Consider the following 15479-nt stretch of genomic DNA (forward strand, 5'->3'; position numbering starts at 1 on the left):
CAATTCATAATCATGTTTATTTATAAAAATATAATGGAATTTTTTAAACATCAAATGGCGATGACGGTCCCGAGAAACAGAGTTGAAACGCTGTTTGATTTTTCTTTTCAGCATTGAATGTTCACCATTCCACTTCCATTGCACACACACACACACACACAAACATTCACATGACTCCCTTTTACATACACACACATATACTCACACAGAATTGAAATGCTGTTTGATTTCGTTTTTCACCGTAGAATTTCCATCATCCCAAGACCAAGTTTGCCATCACTCCTTCCTTCCTTATTCATCTATCACCCCTTCCTTTCTCATTCATATGTTGTGACAGAAAAACACAAGAGCATTATTATAGCAGATCCTTATACGACAGGTTTCCACAGCTTCCTCCTACCAAATTCACACACAAGACACTAATGAGCCAAGGTGCCACGCACTAGAACTGAAACTAGAACCACGTGGTTTCAAACTGAGCTTTGAAGTAGGATTTTCGTTTTTAACTTGCATAAATAAGTAAACGCAGAATGAATCTATAAGAAGTGTTATTAACAAAAACTAAAAGCAAATACTCACTGCTATTGGAAGACATATGAGGGCCAACAAAAATGCAATATTAAAGTTTAGGAAGCCATTGAGAAAATAGAAAGAAAATGGTTCTGTTCCTGTAAAATAAAATATATTAGATAATAACAAAAATAAAAAATGGTTTTTAATATAATTTCTGGTTGAAATTTCATATCAACATCAATCATCATCCTCATCATTATCATTATCATTATCATTATCATTATCATTATCATTATTATTTAACATCTGTGTTCCATGCTGGTGTAGTGGATTGGATGGTTTGAAAGAATCTGAAGAGCCCAAGAACTGCATTGTGGTCCAGTGTCTGCTTCGGCATGGTCTCTATAACCAGATGCCCTTCCTAATGCCAACCATTTTTATCCTTTCTCTTGTGTTGGTGACAAAATGCACCCAAAATGTTGCCATTGTAAAAATGATTGGTGATAGGAAGAACATCCAACCACAAAAAACACAGAACCCCCCCCACCCAAAGAAAAACCCAAAATACCAAAAAACAACATGATATACACAACAACAGAGTTGGCAGGTTTTTCTCTGTTATTGTGTATGTTAAATGATGGAGGACTACATTCAGAACTGAGAAGCTGTGAAACTCACCCAACCCATGCCAACAAGGAAAAACAGATGTAAGATGCTTGATGATGAGGATATATAAATTGGCATATCGAAGTAGATGTAAGAAGGAAGGTTACAACTTACCGTAAATATCGGGTCCGTGTTCAGTGAAAATATTATAAAGGATGATATTCAAAGGAGCAATAACCAATTTGTCATAATAATAACTGTCAATAACAACCACAGGGAGCTGAAATAAAGAAATAACCAATAATAATGATAATAATAATAATAAGCCACCGTCTGTTTTCCATGCTGGCATGAGTTGGACGGTTCGACTGGGGTCTGGGAAGCCAGGAGGCTGCACCAGGCCCCTATCTGATCTGGCAGGGTTTCTACAGCTGGATGCCCTTTCTAATGCCAACCACTCCGAGAGTGTAGTGGGCGCTTTTTACATGCCACTGGCACAGGAGCCAGAGGAGCTGGCGTACTTAATTAATAATAATCACATGTAGTTGATACTTGTACATGTAGTTACTGCCAATAATTGCATGTATGAGGCAAGTGTCTTCTACTAGAGCCCCAGCCGACTTAGTAACAACAGAGGTGTTAACAACAATACTGCTTCAATGTTGGGACTTTTGCATAAGCAAATAGTGGATGCAAACAAACACACACACACATATATTGACCTTTTCTTTTTGATTCCATCTACCAAATCCACTCACAGGCTTTGGTTGCTGAAGGTGCCATGCAGTGGGATTCAACCCAAATGACATGGTTGGGAAAGGAACTTCTCAACCAGGTAGCCATACCTGTGTCTGACATATTTAATTTATAATGTGGTAAGAGAGAAAGAATACAGGAAAAACAATTTCCCTTTTTTTTTTAAATAAACAACAAAAATTCAATGGGGAAATAAAAAAAGAGAAACAGATTGAAAAATATTTACCAAAAACAGAAGCAGTGCAACAAAACACCAGTAGATGAAGTAACTTATTTTCTTTTTCATGAGAACATCACAAGCAATGGGTATCCTGTAAAAACAAAGAGTAAAACCTGTCTTGAAAAAGGAAAGAAGTGAAGAAAATGAGAAAAGAAATTATTTGACCAAAATTTAAACAGCTATACAGTTGACCTGAAAGGAGGATGAAACTGAAATTTGGGACTTGCACAATGTAGTTTATATAGGACAGATTTATGCTTCCATAGTATTGGGTTGGTGCATAATTATTACGGCATTTTTTCAACAGATTTTATTCAACAAACACGATAACAATATGTAACAAAAACATCTTTAAATGGTTATTCTGGAGCATATTCACCATCTACTTCAATTACTGCTTCTCATTTGCTTGGCAGACGATTAGACCATCATTTAAAGATGTTTTTGTTAAATATTGTTATTGTTTTTGTTGAATAAAATTTGTTGAAGAAAAGCTGCAATAATTATGCACTGACCCAATATTTTTCAAATATACTGTCACAGCATGTCTTTACAAGCACAAGATCTTATATTTTCTGTCACAAAACCACTTTAAAACAACTTTCAATGAATGTATGATAAAAAAACATTGAATTTGGTTTTTCCGCAAAACATACTTGTAAAACAGGGGTGTGTCTTATATGTTGGCAAATATTCTAAAATAACAAACATTCATTCATTTTTATGTCTGTTTTTAATAAATTACAAAAAAAAAAAAAAAAAAAAAAAAAATCTTACCCAAGGACTGCTGAAAAGGGCCAGCCAATAAAGGCACTAGCAGCAACAGACAAAATAGCAAACTGTGGTGAATAAAGTAGAAACAATTATATAAATAACATGAATTAATATAAATGATTTTAACAAATTATATTAACAAAGAAAACATGTAAAGGTCTAAGTTCTATCATTTTTGTTTCAACATTCACTTCTCCATACTTGTATGGATCAGACAAAATTTGTTGAGGCAGGCATTCTATGACAGAACATCACCCTTGTTAAGTGGGTGAGCTGGTAGAAACGTTAGCAAGCTGGGTGAAATGCTTAGTGGTATTTCGTATGTCTCTATGTTCTGAGTTCAAATTCTACTGAGGTTGATTGCCTTTCATCCTTTTGGGGTCGATAAATTAAGTACCAGTTGCATACCACAACTTCTTAACCATACAGCCATGCCTGTATATGTGTGTGTGCACGTGTATGTGCATAGTTGTGTCTCATTATTTTGACATCATGTGATATTTATAAGACTAGATTCGTTTTCTTACAATTTAGTATCATTTTCAATCTCCTATGAAAAACAAATGCAACTATGGAAACATTAGAAACATAATCTAGCATCTATTGTATCAAGCTGAACTGAGACATGAGGGAATTGTGCCACACACTATAAAATACTTGCAAAGGATTTGAACTTAAAACTTTTAGGTTGGCAGTCTGGTGTTTCAGATGCTGAAATATATTTTGCTTCCGGAGAAATTTGATGGGCAACACTTATTGAAATTGGGACTGTTCTTTATATACTTACATGGTAAGACTTCTGATACCAGGCTCCCATAGCAACCATAATAAGATACATAGAGAAACTGCTGGGAAGATAAGATGAACAGGATATGAACATCCCTGTGCTAAACAACATAAACCATAGCATCAAACGTCCCACTTTGGCACCAAACAGCTTACACACTCCACTGAAAAAAGAGAGAAGAAACAGACATATTAATATGTGTGTGTGTATGTGTGCGTGTATGTATGTGTGTGTATGTTCAACACGTGATATAGTGCTGTGTCCTAATTGTTAAGGTGCTGGGTTCATGATTATGAAGGCCTGTGTTATGATTCCTGAAACACAGGTTGCCCATTGTGTTCTTGAGCAGGGCATTTCATTTTATGATGCTCCACTCAGGTGAAAACGAGTACTTGAGGCTAACCTCAGACTGGCAAACTGTCTAGGGCGTGGTAGTGGGTGGCTGGGTGGTGCCTTTAACTTAGTTGCAACTCTGGATCTTCAGATAGGCATCGGTTGGATGACAGGGGTTTCATTTGACATATCATGTGTTAGAGAGAGAGAGAGAGAGAGAGAGAGAGAGAGTGTGTGTGTGTGTGTTTTAAGTCATTTAGTTCACACTTGATAAAGTGGAATGTTGTATGGTAGCAAGACATAGGCATTGAAAAGAAACTTACTTATAAAAATATAACTCTGTCACAGAGCATGCAATAGCAAGGATACATCTCAGGAAATAAAATAAAAAGATCTGGAAAAAAACAAAAAAAAAAGAAAATATATAAGTTGTTAATAATAGCTTCAAATTTAGGCACATGACCAGTAATTGTTAGATTATATCAATTTTTATAGCATTAACTTTTTGCTTTCAATAGTTCAGGAGTTCGACTCAGGTATAATAATTAAAGTGAAATTCTGTCTGTCTATCCAGGACCCTTGTATCTCAGTCTACATTTGCTCTACACAGACATATCATACCTTTTTGGAATCAGGATGATCCTAGGATTCAAAATCTGCCCTTCATTTGGTTCCAGAACAGACAACATTGGGATATGATATAAAAGCATTTGGGCTGCTATTTCTAGCAGATAAAGCTTGGCATTTGTCAGATGACGTCAGAGATCAAGGGGGAAGATAAATGATATTTGCTTTGTTAATTTTATGTTGAGCTAAGGACTTTGAAACAAATTGGCCAACAGCTGGAATTCAACTAGGGACTGGAACAATAGAATGATTGCATTACAGAATTAATTCTCATCCATCCTTAACCTTTGATCAAACACCACCAGGGTATATAGTCATTATAGATGTATTATATAGTCATGCTATTTAGCTCTTTTTAGTTTTGGGCTGTGCAGGTCCAATTAACCCTATCCAGGAGCTAGCTTAAAAGTCTGCATGGAGTATGGCTTTAGTACCAGGGCAGTTTTTAACGTTCCAGGGTAGTTAAAACTAACAAGTTTAGCTACCCTTGACAAGTGTTTTTCGCAGAAAATGACAAAATAATTTGAGGTAGATTTGAACTCATAGCTATTCCATTTGGTTCATGGCCATCTTACTTTAATACTTGGTTAGATTTCAAGAGTCGTTAATTCTATATGAGAGAGAGCACAATTATTTGAATTCCTTACCTTATTTACATTGATAAAAGCATAGATTTTCATTGGAAAAGCATGTAGAGTCAAATAGGCATAGGAACGGATAGCGTAAGATGGAGAATATTCCCATGTTTGGAAACCTTTGTTAAACAATAAGTAGTGCGTCTGAAAAGAAAGGAAAATGAAAAGCAAATAAAAGAGATAAACTGAAGAATGGTAGATCTGAATGGCAGTGGTGGTACCACCACCACCACCATCACCATCATTCAATGTCTGTTTTCCATACTGGCATGCATTGGACACATTGAGAGGGTTTGAGAAAGCCAGAGAGCTGCATCAGACCTCAATGTCAGCATTTGCATGGTTTCTATGGCTGGATGCCCTTCTTAATGCCAACCACTTTACAGTGGGTGCTTTCTTTTTAGAGTCAGGATATGGACTACTCACCCCTTAGTTAGCTGTTCAGTACCCTAAGGTACATAAGCATTGTATAATACATTTCTAATATACGTATAAAACCTAATACATTAACCTAATACTTGACTAATGCTTTACTTTTATTGATCCTGTAAGAGGGTAAAGCAAATTAGAACCCACCAAGATTCGAACTCAGAACATCAAAGGATATAAATACTATAAGGCACTTTATCTGTTGACAATTCTGATTCTGCCAATCCACCATCTTTGAAGCTTTGTATAGTTAATATTTTCCATTAGCTTATAACAGTCTTCAACAGAACTGGAGAAGGCTATGGAACCTTTTTTTTCTGTTATTGGTTTAAGATAAGAGGAAAATAAGCATTACATTTGACAGAGTAATGCTAAAGAATTACTGCCTGTATTCCATGCTGGCATGAGTTAGAGGGTTTGACAGAATCCAGTGAGGAAGAGAACTGTGTTGAGTTACAACGTCTGCTTTGGCATGGTTTTTATGGTGAGATATTCCTAATGCCAGCCACTTCAGAAAGCATATTGAGTACATTTTTGCATGGCGCTGACCCTAGTGAAGTTGCTAAATAACTTGCAAGACAAGAACTCCCTCAACAGAGTGGGGTACAGTATTGAAAAGGGGTCTTGCTGTAGAGGAGATACATGACTACCCGAGCAGAAAATGGAGAAAGGAAGGTGGAGATAAAGTATTAGCAAGTATCCTTGCTAAGAAAACAGTTAGGAAAAGATAATTCATCCTTACAGGTTCCCAGTAATTGTATGTCTCATCACAATCAGAAATTCCGGTCCAGAGGGCAGCACATAAGCGTGCAGACATCAGTATTTTGAAAGCAGCATGGCTTCCTGGAGTCCAGGGTTCATCTTGTGGAATACTGACCACATCATTATTTCTGAAAAAGAATTGAGAAATTATTTCATTTTAGTTCGGAGATCAAGAAGTTTCCTCAGGTCAAGCCACTCTTTCTTCGTATTAAGGGGTCACAGCTATCGGCTCTAATACCGAAACGCTAAGATATAGGGACGTAAACAAACCAAAATCGGTTGTCAAACGGTAGAGTGGGACAAACACACACCCACACATACACGACGGGCTTCTTTCAGTTTCTATCTACCAAATTCACTAACAACACTTTGGCCAGCTCGGAGTTGTGGTAGAAAACACTTGCCTAAGGCGTCTGGCAGTGGGATTGAACCCGAAACCGTATGTTTGGGAAACGAAATTTTAACCACACAACCAATTACTGTTTTAAAAAAAATTAAAGCATTTGGAATATAAAAACCGAAATGAGTTATTTAAAAACCAGGGGCAGATAACCATTCGATCTTGACTGTCTTAATGAGCAGATTTATATCTATTTGTTTTATACACGTGTTCATTCGTCTGCTTAATATCGCATCGACAAAGAGAGAGCGGTGAGAGACAGAGCACTGAACAAAATGACTTGTGGTATTTAGTTATGGACCTTATCATTTGAGTTTAAATCCTGCATGACAGCGGGCGGGGGACCATGACTGTATCCTTCCGGGTTTGATAAAATAAAGTACCAGTTAAATACTGGAACAACAACATGAGTGATTGTACTCGTTTCACAACAATCTGGTGTTTAATCGATATTGTATTGCTTCAATATTCAGTACACAAAAAACAAAACAGAACGTGACTTAATGAATACCTTAAGAATTTGTTACAAAACCTATACAACTGAAGGAAGCAGGGTGAAACCCGTCTAAATCAGGGGCCGGGGAGCTTTTTAACCAATTACCTCAAAATATACTTATTTACGCCGACGTTACCCCTTTGATTTGAAAGAAAGGATATCATAGGTTCTTTGAGTTCAAAAGGCTTATTGAATCTATTTTACTGAATCTATTTAGACGTCCATTACATTGGACAGATGCGGTGTTGCCAGAAGAAAAAAATTCTGTCTTAACAAGGATCCCACTTTTTTTTATATATATATATAACTTTACTTATGTCTAATGAGTCCTCATTACTTTCTTACGCTCAACGTAAACAAGCCTTTCGCCCACTGGCGGGTATCTCTAATGTTTGTTACATTTTTCAGGAAATGAGTATAAACGGCACAGTATATTACTGGTACTTATTCAAGGACGTCGCTTTATGATGAATAAAAAGCAACGTCGAGCACAACAGGTTGTGATCCAGGTAAATCTCGATCTAGGACACCGAGGGTCAAAGATGTTTCACTTTGATCTGATTTTTTTTCTTTTCAGACATAGCAGATCTCGAATTACGTTATTCAAAATGTCCTTCTTTTAAGGAATTTAGGGTATGATTAGACTGGTATTTCCAGTAGGCCGAAGTTAGCGACTTCGTACACATTCCCTTACTGTTAGCTTATGACGAGTTTTGAATTCGCTTTCAGAAGGGTGATCGTAAATTGGTGACAGCATATAATCATATAATAATGTTAGTCACATGAACTTTTGTTCTTGACATCAGTTAATTATCGATCTATTGGTAAATTTATTGTTAAATGCATACGAGGAACACATTTGAAATAACCGTAAGGCGCGTAACATCAGGTGGACGAGAAGACAAGGCGTAGATGTGGCTGTATAATAAGGAGCTTGCTCCCTATCCATGTGATCCTTGGGCATGTGTCTTCTACTATAGCCCCGGGCCGACCAAAGCCTTGTGAGTGGATTTGTTAGACGGGAACTGAAAGAAGCCCATCATGTATATGCACGCGCGCGTACGTGTCTTCGTGTTTAACCCCCCACCCACCACCACCACTTCACAACCGGTGTTGGCTTGTTTACGTTCCCGCAACTTAGCGATTCGGCAAAAGGGGCGGACAGAATAAGTATTGAAGTCGATTAGCCCGACTAAAACTCTCATTAGACTGCATAGCCGCAAGAAACAAGTAAAACACACACACACGTACATTTCGGGCTGTTTTAGCAACATTTACCCCCGGGCAAATCAATGCTGTGGACCCTATAGTTTTTATTTATATACGTGGATCATAATTAGGTCCCTAGACCCGTGAGGCCCTCGCGTTAACTGCCAAGTATGCTCATACCTTAAGACAGCATTTTGTATATATGTATGTATATATGTATATATATATATATATATATATATATATATATATATATATAAGCATGATGTGTGTATAATTGCAACATGTATATATGTAGCAGACGATCAACAGAAATAAATTATGATTATCTAATTGTTGTTCTAGCAAGAGAAATGTCCTTTCTTTTTGGACGGTGCTCGATAATATAATAATGGTATATATATATATGCAAAGATCGATAATGCATTTTATCCTTACTTGATGTTATTTTGTCGTACATTAGAGGTAGCTTCGACAACACGTTTCCTTTGATCGCCGCCTCTTCGTTTACTTGAGGCCCCCATAAAGCTTTTTGTGAACAAACAACCTAACCCAGCTGAATCACTGGTCCGCACTGAATAGTACATTTCAATGTAATTAACTTATGATATTTATATATAGATATAAAAAAAAATAATAAAGCAAGAAATAATTTTGAAATATGGAAAAATAATTTTTGATTATGTTATAACGATTGTTTATTACGTTTTAGAAATCTTATATGTATGTGTGCTTATATATAAACGAATATATAACCAGTGGCTCGCAATGAATGTTGCCGGTCAATGTAATTAATTTATACGAAAACAATCATCATATATTTATGAAATGAATAAAAAATAAGAGATATGTTTTTAGAAAATATTTTTAAAATATCAAAAAATAATTTTTGAATATATTATAGCGATTATTCTTATGTTTTAGAAATGCTAACACTTTTTTTAATTTTTTTTATATAATCCTAAGCTCTGAATGACTATAAAAGCACAACACGGTGCTCGTTATTGTGGAAGATGTCCATTGCAAAGTTAGTGTTGAGAGATCTGGATCTGACAGCCATGTGGTCAAGGACACGGGCTGTTAGTAAATATATAGGTGTAACTTCTAATTTACTGAGAATACCCAGTAGAAATTATGCAGATGCTTCTGCAACGGCCATGCAAACTATTAACGTGAAGAAAAGAATTGAAAACACCCGGGCGAAAGCTTTGGAAGGAGGAGGCAAACGACGGATCGATAATCAACATAAAAAGGTTTGTGATTTTAACTTTTTCTCATTATTAAATTAGACTAAAGGGGTTTTTTTTTTGAAACTTATTTCTTTGCTGATTTATGACATATTTTAAAAAGTTAACATTTAAATGCTTCAAGTGACTTGGGTGCTTTTCTCATTCTTAGCTGATTGTTCCCTGTCTTCTGTACTTTTATAAGTAGTTTCTTATCACCGAAGCCGAGCTACATAATTAAACTAACATTTAGTGCTGTGTCCTTCGTCAGAGAACGAAGAACAATTACTACGTTCACCTTTATTATTATTGTTATTATTATTTAAAGCTGGCCGAACCGTTCGCACACCGGACAAAAAAAATGCTAAACGGTATTTTTTTCGTTTTCACGTTCTGCGTTGAAATTCCGCTGAGGTCAACTTTGCCTTTCATCCTCTCGGAGTCGGTTAAATAAGTACCAATTGAATACTAGGGTCAATATAATCGACCGGCCCCTTTCCCGTAAGTTTCAGGCCCTGTGCTTAAGGTAGAAACAATTATTGTTGCACATTCTTTCGTTAGTAGCAGCAAAGTTGTCAAGAATGTCTGTTGTTGTTGCTTGGTACAGTTATGGATACACGTCAGAGGCAAGTGTGTAAGTCGATATACTTAATATATTTACTACATATATACATTGCTATATTAACCCTCGTCATTTCCTTGGAGAAAAGCGTACATGTTGCGAAATTCAATTTAAATGTTTCCTTCACCTTTAAATATGTGACATTGCATCGAATGTCCCAATTCAGCGGCATACCTACAACAGGTGTAACCTCATCGATTTTGTTTCCTCATAACTTCCAGAAAAATTGATATTTTTTCATGAAATCTTCTACAAATTCGCTTTTGATGGTGCAGATTCCGATTGTATCGGAATTTGTTGTAAAAAGTTGTTTTTTTTCCTCCCGAGGGTGGGGAGAGGAGTTTCGGAAAATTCACACAAATCAGTTTCTGTTCCTCATAACTTAAAAAACAAAATCGGAAATTTTAATGAAATTTTCTATAGATACTATTTGGATAATGCACATTACGATTGTATCGGACCTAATGTGAGAAATAAAATTGTTGGGCACATACACATACTTTACGATTCACAATTTTTTTTTTTTGTGACACACATCACAATATTTTTCGAAATTCCAAGTTTCATTTCGTAGGAATATGTGATGTGTGTCTGCATTTGTGTGTGAGCCAACCCCCCCCCCCACTTTTCCAGCTGTAAACTGTCCCATCTCTTATCAAATAACATATCTAGTATTACATTATTTAAAGTCTTCATTTATTCAAGATGGTTTGAGACAGTTAAGAAGCAAAAATGGTAGCATCTTGAATTAAACGCTTTTTAATACCTGTGCTGAGCTGGGATTGAATTTAGCATTTTGGCTGAGGGACTCAATAATAATTACCTGTTGTTCAGTCTTAAGTCAGCCTTAAACAAGCTTACCTGTGATCAAAAGTGCCCAAGCTGTCATTATCTCATCTTAAGGCATAAGACGTAAATAATGTCTTTTTCTATATTGATATGACATAATTTCAGGAAAGGTTGCTGCTCTTTCCAGTAGGCCGAGCAACCACATAAAGGGCTCTCTATCTGTTATATACAAGAATAGATTTCATTGTTTGTATTCATATTCCTCTGGATATTTGTGTCTTGAAAATGCTCTGGTATTGAGTTGGAGAAATGGTAAGTACAGGGGAGATAACTTGTTCAGGAATTGCCCCAAACGTGTTTTGCAATGGAAGATGGATAATGGAATGCAGGGTATGAGTCTAATGGAAAGTGCCTGTATAGTGTTGGGTGTGAGGAACAGGAGTCAATGTGGTTATAACAATAATTTTGCCAACATAATGTGGCTCTCCTGGAAGGGACGACTGCTACTGTTGCTTAGCCCCAGGAAACATCATTTCCAGCTAGCTATACGACACAATATCTGTGTCCTTATATTTTCGAACAGGGAGTTCAGCACTCCCATCCAGTAAATATTGGGGCTAAACAACAGTAGCAGTCACCCCTGACAGGACAGCCACTTGGTGGCAAATGTTACTGAATATCTCTCTTTGAGAGATTTAGAAATATTTATATTTCTATTTATAAATTCATTTCAGCTTAAATATATTTTCTGTATTTTGTTTTTCTGTGCAGGGTAAATTAACAGCTCGTCAAAGAATCCACGTCTTACTTGATCCTGGTTCTTTTGTGGAATATGATCAGTTTTTGGAGCATAGCTGTATCGACTTTGGAATGGAGAAGGAAAAGGTAATAATACAGAAAAATAGACATCAAAGAAATGAATGGATGCTTTATAGCTAATTCCCAACTTTTTTGATGTTATCTTTGATTTCCTTTTGTGTTCTTTATTCGTTTAATAGTATTCATTCGCTTAGTAAAAAGATTTAGAATATCAAGCATCCAAAGACACTAAGAATTTATCTCCAATAATAATGGTTATTCTTTTGGGCCTCACAGAGGCAAAGTGGCCAAGTTCCTTTCCAGTGTTGGGCCTCACGGAGATGAGGTGGCTAAGTTCCTTTCAAGCAGGCCTCACGGAGGCAAGGTGGCTGAGTTTCTTTTGAGTGTTGGGCCTCACAGAGGCAATGACCAAGATCTTTGGCATTATGTCATGCTTGAGAAAAAGACCCATCAAGCTGAGCAAAATAACAGTCATGGCAGATACTAGTGTCATGCAAATGGCACCCTTGCCGGTGGCACGTGAAAGCACCCATTACACTCTTGGAGTGGTTGACGTTAAGAAGGGCATCCAACCATGGAAAACCATGCAAATCAGACTGGATCCTGGCACAGCATGCCAGTTTGGGACAATGGACATTTAAATGATGATGATGAATCAAATACTTTACTGGACAGAAAATGGCACAAGTTTATATTAGGTACAATTGACAATCACTTATTCAGCTTTCTATTTCATCAACGTCACCCAGCAAGTATGAAAGGACTCTGGAATTCAACATAATTTGGCTGATACTGGATTAAACTTATAATTTAGAGAAATGGTTTTACTGATACGTCTGTAGAGAGTAGCCAACCTTTATGTTTGCAGAAGTATAAACAGAGACATTAAAAAATGCTCTTTCACTGTAAGCTATGTTGCAATGACTAAAAATTAGTTTTGTGATTGGATCATGTTGTTGTAATCTTCAATAACAAAAACTTCAAAACCCACATTTTGATTAAAAACAAAAAATTGTTTAATAGGAATTTATAAGAATTTTCCAGAGAGTGTAGACTTTAATAATTGCTTTCTTTTAGTAAAATTTACATACTCCAAATTAATTATTAAGCAGTTTTCTTTATTACAGTATATTTTGGTGTATAACAAAACTGTTTGTTTTATTTTCCAGTATCCTGGTGACAGTGTTATTACAGGTAGAGGGAAAATATTTGGTCAACAAGTATTTATATTTAGCCAGGTGAGTAGCTTGTATTTGCATTAACAAATATATACGTCAGTAATCTAAACATTTAAGTCTCCATACACTGATTGCCATTTTAAGAAATGGATTTCTAATTGAAAGGTAGATTTAATCCTGTTGCTAGCAGTTGGTCTAGATCTTCAGTTAGAGTAACTGTTTTTTTTTTACCGTTCTTGGAGGATTTACAAAATGGTCATGAATACTGTCCTCCCTTTTCTAAGGCATAAAAAAGGGGAAAAAAATGTAGTCTGTGTTAGATAGCCAAGGGGAGATTATCCCTCATTTGCTTAATATTACTAAATCTGAAGTTAAGAAATGAATACTTAAGATTATTAGGTAAATTTTCAGATTAACACCCGTACAATTTTCACTAAGGTTTTAGGGTTTTAGGGTCAGGGTTAGGTTTTTAGGGTTAGGGAATTCCATCCGTAACCCTAACCCAAAAACTAACCCTGACCCTAACACCCTTGTGAAAATCGTGCGGGTGTTAATCTGAAAATTTACCGAGTATTACAGCTGACGGTGGGATATATTTTATCAACAGTGGTAAAATATTAAGTTCTTATGTAGAGCAAGGGAATAAAATCAAGAACATTAACAATATATGTAAAGGCGAATTGAACTGATATTGTTTTGGGACTGAAGCCCCATCATATAAATCTAACTAGAAGCAGACCATTTTCTCTATGTTGCTCACAGTGTCTGTAAAACATTTACACTTTCAGGACTTTACAGTATTTGGAGGCAGCTTATCTGGGGCTCATGCCAAAAAGGTTTGTAAGGTAAGTAATGATAATTAATTGTTAGAAATATTTTTTTTAGTATTTTATGGTTTTTCTCTAGACTTCCAGGAATATTGGCTGAGGTCGGCTTCTTTTATGTAACTGTAGAATCTGCTCTTCTTTGTGGCTGTGAATCCTGAACTCTAAAGCCTGTATTGCAGAAGTTTTAGGAATGGTATTACACCAAAATACCTCATGCAATGCTTGACCTCAAACACAACAAGCAGTCAGCAGATTGAGGCTGGTTGGTCATTACCAGATGCAGTGGGAGCTCTCGGCCAGCCAGCTGGTGATAATGGAGTTAACATACACAGACACACATACATATAAACAAAATGCGTATTATTGATTGTTCTAATTAGATGTATTCTTTTACTGGTTTTAGTAAATAGACTGTGATTATAATTGGGTACCATTTTATTTATTCATATCTGCATTTGTACATTTTTATTTTACAGATAATGGACCAAGCTATGTTAGTTGGCGCTCCAGTAATTGGTCTTAATGATTCCGGTGGAGCTAGAATTCAGGAGGGAGTTGAGTCCCTTGCTGGTTATGCTGATATTTTTCAGGTATTTTTTGCGTTTTTGAAAAATTAATTTCTAGTTCCTCCTTTCTTCTTCCCTCTCTGTTTCTCTTTAACTGCTTCATCTACCGTAATAATACTCTTGTGTTTTTCTGTCATAACATATGAATGAGAAAGGAAGAGCTGGTAGATGAATATGGAAGGAAGGGGTGATGGCAAACATGGTAGTGGGACGATGGAAATTCTACGGTGGAAAAAAAATCAAATCAAATCAGAACAGCGTTTCAACTCTTGAGTATATGTGCATGTATGTAAAAGGGAGGTATTATGTGAATGATTGTGTGTGTGTGTACAGTGGAAGTGGATGGTGAACATTGAATGCTGAAAAAGAAAATCAAACAGCGTTTCAACTCTGTGAGTGTATGTGTGTGCGTGTACAAGGGAAGTATGTGAACCAGCGTTCTTAAAGTAACAAATGATGATTGATGTCACATCTCAAAAGACAATCCCTAGATAACATTGACAAGTGTATGAATTTGATTTACCATCCGTATTCTATCTTTTGTCCTTATTTATATATAAAACTAGCAGAGCCACCCGGCGTTGCCCGGGAATGAAATTGTTGCTTATTGGTATTTACTCTTTTACTTGTTTCAGTCATTTGACTGCGGCCATGCTGGAGCACCGCCTTTAGTCGAGCAAATCAACCCCAGGACAAATTCTTTGGAAGCCTAGTACTTATTCTATCGAACTCTTTTGCCGAACCGCTAAGTTACGGGGACGTAAACACACCAGCATCGGTTGTCAAGCGATGTTGGGGGGACAAACACAGACACACAAACACATATATATACATATATACGACGGGCTTCTTTCAATTTCCGCCTACCAAATCCACTCACAAGGCTTTGGTCGGCCCGAGGCTAT

The 15479-nt window shown here is 36.4% G+C and overlaps 2 protein-coding genes across 2 annotated transcripts in view; one reads left to right on the forward strand and one right to left on the reverse strand.

Annotated features, from left to right (window-relative positions):
• Positions 1 to 9133, reverse strand: part of LOC106873572 (alpha-1,2-mannosyltransferase ALG9-like) — a 16774-nt gene extending 7641 nt beyond the window's left edge. Inside the window, 9 exon segments of the mRNA XM_052974832.1 lie at positions 563 to 668; positions 1294 to 1399; positions 2102 to 2186; positions 2873 to 2934; positions 3657 to 3819; positions 4313 to 4383; positions 5264 to 5395; positions 6423 to 6570; positions 8986 to 9133. Coding sequence (XP_052830792.1) covers positions 563 to 668; positions 1294 to 1399; positions 2102 to 2186; positions 2873 to 2934; positions 3657 to 3819; positions 4313 to 4383; positions 5264 to 5395; positions 6423 to 6570; positions 8986 to 9071 — 959 coding nt within the window. The 5' untranslated portion in view covers positions 9072 to 9133.
• Positions 9134 to 9513: 380 nt separating this feature from the next.
• Positions 9514 to 15479, forward strand: part of LOC106873570 (propionyl-CoA carboxylase beta chain, mitochondrial) — a 56003-nt gene continuing 50037 nt past the window's right edge. The window contains exons 1-5 of the mRNA XM_014920999.2: positions 9514 to 9800; positions 11956 to 12069; positions 13173 to 13241; positions 13970 to 14026; positions 14485 to 14598. Coding sequence (XP_014776485.1) covers positions 9561 to 9800; positions 11956 to 12069; positions 13173 to 13241; positions 13970 to 14026; positions 14485 to 14598 — 594 coding nt within the window. The 5' untranslated portion in view covers positions 9514 to 9560. The remainder of the gene's footprint in view (positions 9801 to 11955; positions 12070 to 13172; positions 13242 to 13969; positions 14027 to 14484; positions 14599 to 15479) is intronic.

Source organism: Octopus bimaculoides, chromosome 19 (assembly GCF_001194135.2).
Source record: "Octopus bimaculoides isolate UCB-OBI-ISO-001 chromosome 19, ASM119413v2, whole genome shotgun sequence".
NCBI lineage: Eukaryota > Metazoa > Mollusca > Cephalopoda > Octopoda > Octopodidae > Octopus > Octopus bimaculoides.